Genomic DNA, 10,816 nt, shown 5'->3' with positions numbered 1-10,816 from the left:
TTTACAAATAAATAAATATTATTATTTGTATAATATTATTATTTATTATAAAAAATTATTATTTGTACAATAATTAACTACACATATTGATAGATATTTTATGTTTTAAATTATAGTTATATTAATTTAAAATAAGTTCATTTCACTGGAAAAAAAAGAATAATCACAAATTTTCCAATCAATAATGTTTTAAACTACTAAAATGATATATTATTACATTATCATTTAATTATGGAATAATAATTTTGTTAATTTTTTTGTAATTATTTATATTTATAGTATATATTTCAATTTTAGGAATAATTTTGTATCAGAAATGATTTTTTGTCCTCTCATCTTGGAAAATATAGGTTTTTGCCAATTTGCTGGGCAAAAACCTGTTTTTGCCAGGACGGTTTTTACCGGTATTTACCATGGTTTTTTCCACCTGTGGCAAAATCTTGCCAACCCTGATGAGGATTAAGGCAACTTGAGAGCTATTACAACAGCATGACAGTGGCATGTTGGTCAGCATAGCATATAAGCAACTTTAACTTCCCAAATTTTTTATTTTTTTTTTATTTTCAATGAGCTGCACAAGTGCACACACATGAGCAGACCTAGTGTGTTCTCCAGAAGTGGTATCCACTCTTTCAGGACCACCACAATGGGTGAGATACCGTTGGCCATGTTAATTTGGACGTCTAGTTTCTGCCACACTAGATGGCAGCACCGAGACTCTTATTTGGATGCTAAAGTGCACTAGGAATTTAATTTTGCCGGAAATGCCGAGAGCCAATAAGGCACTCCAGGGATCTTTTGCATGCCGCATAATCATACGACATGGCCACTGAGGATTTTCTGCATCCCGAAAATCCGGTGTCTGTTAACTTCCCAAATAGGCTTGTACACAAGGCTTCAAGCAGCCAAAGAGTTTTAAAACTTAGTCTTTCACAATAATGGCTCAGTTCCTTTAACCACTGAGCTGTCATAGATCATACTACACAACTCAGTGAAGCTGGCAAATTACAAAGTTAGAAGCAAAAATTGTACATGTTATTAAAGCTTCAAGCAGCTAGAGAGTTTTAAACCCTTGTCCTTCACAGTAATGGTTCAGTTCCTTTAACCACTGAGCTGTCATAGATCATACTACACAACTCAGTGAAGTTGGCAAATTACAAAATTAGAAGCAAAAATTGTGCATGTTATTCGAAAATTGTTGAATCATCATCATATTTCGCACAATATTCCAAGGTGAGTCAAGACCTAACCTGGAACTTTCCTTATGTGTATAATATATCAGACTATTGAAAGGCATCCCATGTAATTTTTTTAAAAAATTGTTTCATATTCCTCAATAAAAAAGAGTTTAAAAATAGGAAAACCTTTCAAAATGTAACATCAGTTACCATGGAGTTTCTCCGAAACTCTTTAAAAAAAAACACTTTTTTTTTCTTTCAAATTTGAAAATTTTTTATTTAATAAGAATCATTTCTTTCAGGCTTCCTAATGCCCAAGGATTACATAAATTCTGTGGATACAATGTTCTGTTGCTTGAATATCGTGGTTATGGTCATAGTAACGGCTCACCAAGTGAAGAAGGTATAATAATTTTAACTATTGAATAAAAAGTTGAAGGATACCTATTTGAAAACTATATTATTATGTATTCATATTCTTACATAAATTGTGGCTGAAAAAATTGAAAGTGATAACATTTCTTAAAATCAAAAACTGTTGAATTAAAAAATAATTATACAGGAACAAGGTTTACAAAAACTCGGGTTTTCTGAATTTTTTTGGCGTTGTCATTATCATTCACTCCAATTTTTAGAAATTGTATTTTTTTTTTTAAATTAAAAAAAATGGCTGCTATGGCGGCACTATATTGTGTTACTCTGTAACACCTGGTTTTTAATTAATTTAAAGAATTTCAATCTAATGAAAGTTACTAAAAATTAAAATTAGTGTAATGATCTTAAGACTTATATTTTTAAAAAAAATATTAGAACTGCTCAATTTTTTTTTAAACTAAGTTATATGCTTTTAAAAACTGCAAATATGAAATTCTTATACAGTTTGAAGAAGTTTCATTTTCTTTAATTTTTCAGGTTTGTATCTTGATGCACAGGCTGGATTGAAATATTTACTTCAACAACCTTTCATAGATAAGAGTAAAATTATTGTGTTTGGAAGATCTTTGGGTGGAGCTGTTGCAATAGACTTAGTTAGTCATCCAGAATATGCAAAGCATGTACTAGTTTTAATTGTGGAAAATACATTCACAAGTATTCCAGACATTGCAAGAGAAATGTTTAATTTAAGAATTTTGAGGTGGTTGCCGACATGTGCTTTTAAAAACCAAGTATGTTTTCTCAATTAGTTTAGTATTGAAATGCTACTATTTTTAGTCAGTACTGACTTGTCTCTATATACTTGCAAGCATATTGTTTTCACTTTTTCCAAATAATGACTATTAAATTAATAATTCTTTGTGTTTTACGTAATGTTGGTTTCAAACTAATTTTATTTTCTAATGTAGAATAAATAGAATCAATTAATATATTGTCTGTAGTTATATGCTAATCTTGAGTTTCATCTAAATAATTTTTTCATATATTTATTGAATGTGTTTTGAATTGCAATTTATGTGTATTTGTTTTCATTTCCAGTTTTTATCTATAAAGAAAATAAGGCGAATTAAAAGACCTTCACTATTCATTTCTGGGCAAGCTGATGTTATTATTCCTCCATCAATGATGAGGGCATTGTTGCTTGTAAGTTAAATTTAGAAGACTTTTTTTCATTTTTCTGTAAACTATTGCAAAATACTTTAAACTGATGAAAAAGCGTATAAATTGAACATCACTTGAAGTTTGTGCGTCTAAAATTTTCTGCATTTTTTATAATAAATTTTGTTTCTGAATTTATAATGGCATGAATTTTATTTTTTGTTTGAGGATAAGTTCTCTTTGCATTATTCTTAATGTGTGTATATATATGTGTATAATATTATGTAGGCATTGTAAGAAATAAATTAACAACTCTTACAAGCAAAATAATTAGAATTTTTTTAATGACATATAGTTTTGTGTTTTAATTTTAAAAACCGAATAAATAATCTTAATTAGTTAACTATCAAGTTTCTGTATAAATTCCTTTGTAATGAAACAAAAAGTATTAAGAGGGTATAAAATGACTTAATCAATTTGAATATAAATTATTCTGCAGGAACTTTGATTGTTCTGCAACATACATAGCAATTTCAAGAACATTCTATTTATGATATATCTATATGCATACAATGAATTTTAAATTAGTATCTGGTATCATTTTTATCTTAAAAAGAGTTTTTTTGGGGTTTATGTTGGTTAATTTTAAGTTTCTTAAACTAGACATTCTGACCTGCAAAAATGATTAACTTTTTTTTTTTTTTTTTTAGCATCAAATACTAGTTTTGGCATGATAAACATTAAAAACTAGTTAAAACCATCAAAGATTCTCAGAAAACTAGGATGACAGTCACCATCTTATAATTCATGTAAAATTTTTAATGATGAAATTAAAATATTACTTCATCTGCGCATAAGCTGTATATACATACAGCTTATGCGCAGTAAATAAAATATATTAATTTTCTTTCTTTTTCTGTCTTTTCGTCTTTATCGTAATATATATATTGTGCTATATATATATTTATATATACCACAATAAATAAAGACAAAAAGAAGAAAACGAGGAAAATCTAGGAAGTTTTCTCTGCATTTTGAATTTGATATATATATATATATATAGTTAACAATAATTGCAGTAGAATAAAAATTATCATTTCGGGTAGATGAAGCAAATTTTCTGTTCATATTTCATTGTTTATTATTTTTTTTAGTGCTCGCAGCTTTTTGAGGAATTNTATATATAGTTAACAATAATTGCAGTAGAATAAAAATTGTATTTTCGGGTAGATGAAGCAAATTTTCTGTTCATATTTCATTGTTTATTATTTTTTTTAGTGCTCGCAGCTTTTTGAGGAATTTTTAAATAGATTTGTTGACTTTTCATAGTACAATTGTTATTTTAGTTTCTCAATGATTGAAATTTAAATTTTTTTTTTGCAAACTTTTAAAATTTTAACAAAACTGCATGAAATTTAAAAACTGTATTAAATATCCAAATTATAGCATTGGATAATTTATATACAAAATTGACTAAATACATACTGCATTTAAAGTACATTTTTTATGACATTCTAATTTGCATCTAAAAAGTCGTAATTTAATTTTCTCCCAAAAATTAGCAATTTAATTTTTAACCTTAAACATAACATGGAATGTGTTATTGAAGATAACAACCATCAAAAACTGAGGCTTGTCAAAATTTTGTCAGCACTAGAAAAGAACTTGTTTAAAATTTTATTTTAGATATAGTAAAACAGAGCATTCAAACATTGCTTTCTTAATGATAAAAATGTGTATTGATGTGTTCAAAACGTATAAAATTTCTTAATAATCAAAGCAATTTTTTTTAAAAAAAGCAATAAATAAATTCTGAATGTTCACTAAACTGAGTTGACCAATATTCATTAAAAAAAACCAGCAAAATTCTTTACATTGTGTACTATAGTACTTTTTGTTATAGTTGTAAAAACTTCGCTGTGGATTTCATTTTGAATATAACAACAAATACTTTTAAGAATCGCCTGTGTATTTAACATTTGTGTTTTATATGTTTTACTATAATGCAGTGTTTTCATCATAGAAAAAAAATGGGTGAAAATTTCTCACCCTTTCTCAGAAACAGGGTGAGATTTCAAAAAGTTAAGTGATATTTCCAAAAACTAAAAAAACACAAAAACTCTTGAAAAAAAATCATTTCTTTAATTTATTTTTAACGTCTTCTATTTTTTAAAGCATTCAATATTTTTGGTGCATCATCATAGAAGAATTTGCCTTTATAAGGTATTTGTCCATCTTACATTAGAGCATAAAAAATTTGAACGTCTTACATGAAGAAACTTTACCTACGGTAAGCACGGGGTTGCAGAGAAATGTGTTCTGAAAGGGGTTCCGTGGCTGTGTTCTGTTGTTGGAAAAGGTTCTGAACAATACTGGTAAATAGGAAAGCTAGATAACGGTGCAGATGTTGAAAATAATGAAAGATCAAGGAAGAAAAGTGAAACGGATTTTATTCTAAATGGTGTAATTCGAAGGTTTTTCTAGAATGCGAGAAATTCGTGAATTTTGAAATTTATTTATAAAATGCTCGAATTTCTCGCGGTAATCATTTTTTAATGCGAGAAAAGAAAAAATATGCGAGATTCTCGCGTTCTCGCGCTGTAGTGAAAACACTGCAATGACATTAACAACGAATTTAAGATATTTAAAAATCTTTCTGGCTTATGAGTTAATTTTTTCAATTTTAAATCACAATAAAAATTGGGAAATACATCAAAACCTGTTGCTTGACCACATTTATAAATTGATCACCTGTATAAATTGATCTTAGTGATCAATTACCTAACTGTCAAAACTAGTTATATTTCCCCTTTATAGGTTGACCAATTGTCTAAGTAGACCATCAAATTGTTGTCTCGCAAGTGGTCGGAAAGATTTCACTGCATGTACTACAGTACTGTATGAAAACAGTTTTTAAAATCTTACTTTAACAAAACTCAAAATACCAATGTATTATAATTATTTTTATTTTGAATATGTTTTACGCTTATTTAACTAAATAAATTAACTGAGTTTCTGTGTTTCATTTTTTTCTTCCAAAAGGAATCTGGTAGTCCAATCAAAAGATTGTATCCTTTTGAGTATGGCACTCATAATGAAACGTGGCAGTGTAAAGGCTACTATAAAATGGTCAGCATGTTTATCGATGATGTAAGTTTATTGATTTTTTTTTAAAAAATCAACTATATATTTCTTGATGATGTAAATATATTTAATTTTGTTTAAATGTTTTTATTGATGATGTAAGTTAATGGAATTTTTTTTAAAAAAACATCTCAATTCTATTAAAATGTTATTTGTAAAGCTAATTGTTTTGAATTAGTATAGTATAAGTCAGGGTTTGTTGATTTAAATCAGCTTGATTTAAATCACGATTTAAATAAAATGATTTTTTTTAAAAAAAGCTTTGATTTAAATCAACTGATTTTTTTTTTGTATATATATATTGATTTAAAAAGTTAAATAACAGTGTTTTAAATTATTGATACTTTTATTATTTTTTTTTCTTAGTTTTAAAATTTATTTTAAATAAATTGATGCATTAATTAATTTTAGTTAACAAACACAGGTTAATGTTTAGTTAACCCATTTGAAATTACATTTTTGAAAATCTTTTGATTCTTGAGATTGAAAGCACAGATTAAAGTAAACATTTAATGCTGTCTTAATATGGGCTTGCATAGCTGTAGAAAGTAATTAATAAACATGAATTTTTTTCACAAAAAATTACAAATAATGTTAATTAAAATTCTACCTTTTGATTGAAAAAGCATGGAATTAAAATCTACATTATATTTTATTGGTGGAAAATGTATATTTCTAAAGCGTGAGGTTATCTTAAAAAGAAATTACCCTAATATTTTTTCAAAAAAATCACAAACCCTGAGTATAACTGTCAATTGCTACAATTGGTCATAAAATATTTTTTTTTCTATGTTACAAATAAAATTAAAAAAAATTACTCATCATTCATAATTCTCTCATTAAAAGGATTCAATGTGGTTACAAAATTAATCAACAATATTTAAATAACTTTTGACTGTAACAGCATTTGTTTTCTACAAAAATATATTGATGCATACATTTCAAAAGCCTGTACTTTAACCATTAATTAAAATTTAACCATTAATTCAATACTAATTAAAAATTTAAATTGACTAATGAAATTAATTCCAATTATCAATTTAATTTTGATGAAAAATTTAAATTCACTATTATACCTTTTTTTTTTTAAAGACGTGAATGAATTTTGTTTTTAGTGTAACTGTGAATAACACGACACTGTTTTTCATAAAATGTATTTAAGCCTATAGAAAAGGGGTGGAGGGATTTACCCGGTGAATTTTAGGTATTAAGTTAGCATTCATGCAATTATATGTATATACAATTAATAAAACTTATTTGCTATTGACTTTATGAGTACAAAGTGCTAAGTGCAGCTTCGAAAAAACTTACTTTACCTGAAAACTGAAATGTAAGTATTAGAAAGATTTTGTTTAAAAGCGGGTAGGTTAAATCTTTTCCTTTTCCTATCATATACAGTTTTTCTCTACTGCATTATGAGTAAAAATAAATAAATTTATAAAAGTATTTTAACCAGCCCTACTGTACAGTAAGCAAGAAGAAAAAAAATTGAGTATCTTATATTTTTATGATTGGATTTTCGCACACTAAATTCTTGAACGGATTCTTGACCCTCAAAATATGAAGGTAGCCTTTGTCTAAAAAATATGATCCTAATTATTTAGACAAGAGAGCGGTCGAATCGAAATTTTGCAATATTTTGAGAATTTCTTTAGAGAGTCATAAATTATTTCACGCAGTGATAAAATTCTTTTGTCCAAAGGTAGTTAATTTCATTCAAAGTTAATTTGTAACATTTCTTACTTTTATTAAATGAATTAATAACTATTGATAACACTTTGTATTTTGTCATTTAAAATTGCATGCTTTAAAAATTTTGTTTGCACTACTTTGTGCACTTTGTTTGCACATTTTTCCGACTAGCATTGAACAATTTTAAAAAAGTAAATAATTATGAAAAATGAATTTTTTTGTGAAATTATTTTTTAATAAATGAATTTTATTATTGTATGAAAAAAATTCTATTCACTTAAAATGTATTTGAAATATATCAAAGTATGCAAAAAGTGAAATCAGCATAAAAGAGTCTTTAACTTTCAACCGCCTCTCTGCCTAAACTATTTGAACCCTATTTTCAGATTTTGGCTAGCCATATTTTGCAGGCCAAAAATTTGAATCTGTCTTAAAAAACAGGGTTTATTCACGAAAAGAGGAGGGGGGGTTGTCAGATTTTGTAACTTGCAAAATCTTTTACACTAATTAATTAGCAATTTTTAGGATAACTTCTCAAACCTTTTAGATTGAGTCATTGTACATGCAAATCCATTTGTCGAATCAAAAATTAGTCTAAGTATTGACTTTTTTGTGTCCATTGTACACTGTTTCTGTTTATAGTAATATGAAGGAAACTGGTTTGGTAAACATATATATTAAGCTGAACATTATCTTACTTACTGAGGGTGCTAAATACAAGTTAACCTTGAATTAAGATGGTTTGTTTAAAGTCCTATTCTTACTGGATATCTATTTTGTCAATCTTTGTGTCCATAAATTTGAAGACAATTTCTAATAATTGAAATGTTTGCAGGTTATGTTAGCTCAAGAAATGAACATTTGTCCTTCAAACTATGATGGAAGGGGTGAAATATATTGATTGCATGGAAACATTTAAAGAATAATTGGTATGCATAATCTCTATTTTAAATCAAATAATATTTATAATTCATTTTATTCCTTGTTATATTATAATGAAGCATATTTTTACATAAAGATTCTTTTCCTTAAATACATTTTAATGCCTGTTTGCATTTCAAATTTCATATTTATTTTTATTTGTTGAAAAAATCAGAAATTAAATGAAAAATCAAATCAATTTATGTGTAAAAATCAAATGAAATAAATTTAAAATTTTTCCTCTCCCTCTCCCCACTTTTTGAATTCGTCGGTGGGAAAAAGGCCTTCCTAAATTATCACCTTAATGAATCATAATTTGTTACATAAATTTAATTATTAACTGATTAAATAACCCTTGAAAAATGTGACTAAATTTTCATGATGCATAAGATTTTTTTCTTCCCATTTCTAATGAATTTTAATATTTATAATTTTTTATTGACTAACATATTTTGTATGTTCAAGATATATTTTTTAAAGGATTTTTTTTTTTTTTACTTGCTGTTTTTTATTATTGAAAATGGAGCATCAGAATGTTATTTGATAAATAAATAACGATTTAGATTTAACAAATTCTGTTCTACTTTACACAAAATTGAAATCATATTTTTATTCTTTCCAGTTGGAGATTAAGTTGAAATTTGTATGTGATAGCATCTAAAACGGTTGTATGCATTTTCTGTGATTCTCATTATCATAATAAATTGAAATAGATTCATATGTATGTTGAAGAAAACATGAAGTTAAGAAATTTAATTACTTCATTACATCTAGCTGGCCTGTTCATCAAGACAGATGTATGCAACATTTACATGCATGTATACTTCCATATCATATTATAACCACATTGCTTATTTTTAGTATAATTGCCCTTTATTAACATGGAAACTGTTAATGATATGGCAATTTTGAAGTGATATCTAGATTCTGAAATGATGTAGTTAAAACCTAAAAAAATGTCAAAAATATGTTAAAAATATGCATTGACAGGTATTTGAAGTTTTGCAAATTGTACTTTATCTAGTACATTAAACTTTTTATGTAAGGAGAACCTTAAAGTGACATCTATATTCAGAAAAATGTTGTAAAAACCTCTAAAAATATACCAAGTCATATAACAGGTATTTGAAGTTCTAGATATTGTACTTTATGAAATACTATGTATGATATGGCGATCTTGGAGTAACATCTAGATTCTGAAGTGATGTAGTGAAAAATATTACAAATATCCCATAGGATGTAAAAATTACTTGAAGCTACGGAAATGGTAGTAATGTGAAGTGTTCATGTGGTTTCTCGTTTGGAAGTTATATTGATCAAGATTATTTCAAAAAGAGTGTTAGATACCTTGGTTTCAAGTTTAAAATGTCTTGAATTGGTTAAGTGAAGTTTTCACCATTGCGGAAACAATATTGTATGAGGTGCTTCTTTAATGAGCGTAAAGTTGTCCTTCATCTTAGACTGTTCTGGATTGATGAATGGTAGAATGTAACTTGACATCTATCTATAGATGTACAAATTAAAATTCTTTTATTGTCTTCTATGGATCTAATAGTACTGTATTTTTGTTAACATTTAATTGAAACAACTTTTTGTTCTGCATCTGATGAATGGCTGAACATGACTAGGGTTGACTCATCATTGATTTCTAAAAACTTAATGCAATATCATTCCGCTTATGTTAAATTATATAATGTGAAATTCTTATTTTTAGTGTTTGTAAGTGTTCAGTAGAATTCCAAGCTTAACGGAGGGGAAATTACGCAGGTATTTTATCCTAAAAAAATGTAATAAATATATGTGAAAACAAAAAATTTTGCAATAATATGCTACTTTAGGGTGCAATGTTTAATTTAATTGCATAAAATAATAAAAGAGCCTCATAATTTAATTGCCGGGTAATTAAAAGCGTCCGTAACAGAGGGGACAAAGCAAATCACACATTTTTGACATGCACTGTTATTTCCCCTATATTCTGCGATTTGGAACATCCTAAACATTATTTGTAATTTTTTTTAATTATCATATTTCAAGGTAAAATAAATTATNTAACAAACTTTTTAATTCATTGTTTGTAAATATATATTATTTTGTTTATATTAAATATAAAGAGTGCAGTGCAGTATATCAAATATTTATATGAAATAAAGAATAATAAATATAAATACTATATTTTAGTTTATTATATTAAACTCTGAAGTTCAGTAATTATTATCATTTAACTCTTAATATAACTGAATAGAGCTACTTTCAAATAGCTTTTTTTCTTTTGAAAACATAATTTACATGGCAACAATCCAATTATTATAACAGTAACAGTTTTAATCTTTGCTGTATGTAAAATGTAA

At 26.5% G+C, this 10,816-nt stretch overlaps 1 protein-coding gene across 1 annotated transcript in view; it reads left to right on the top strand.

The window, feature by feature from the left end:
- The window catches only part of LOC107451492 (abhydrolase domain containing 13-like protein Bem46), a gene marked incomplete in the record, with an annotated part of 13,428 nt that extends 2,918 nt beyond the window's left edge, over positions 1-10,510 (top strand). The window contains 6 exon segments of the mRNA XM_043049043.2: positions 1,481-1,581; positions 2,091-2,344; positions 2,652-2,756; positions 5,754-5,861; positions 8,383-8,476; positions 9,091-10,510. Coding sequence (XP_042904977.1) covers positions 1,481-1,581; positions 2,091-2,344; positions 2,652-2,756; positions 5,754-5,861; positions 8,383-8,448 — 634 coding nt within the window.
- Between the last annotated feature and the right edge of the window lie 306 nt (positions 10,511-10,816).

Source organism: Parasteatoda tepidariorum, chromosome 3 (genome assembly GCF_043381705.1).
Source record: "Parasteatoda tepidariorum isolate YZ-2023 chromosome 3, CAS_Ptep_4.0, whole genome shotgun sequence".
Classification (NCBI taxonomy): Eukaryota; Metazoa; Arthropoda; class Arachnida; order Araneae; family Theridiidae; genus Parasteatoda; species Parasteatoda tepidariorum.
This window is presented reverse-complemented; position numbering and strand designations above follow the sequence as displayed.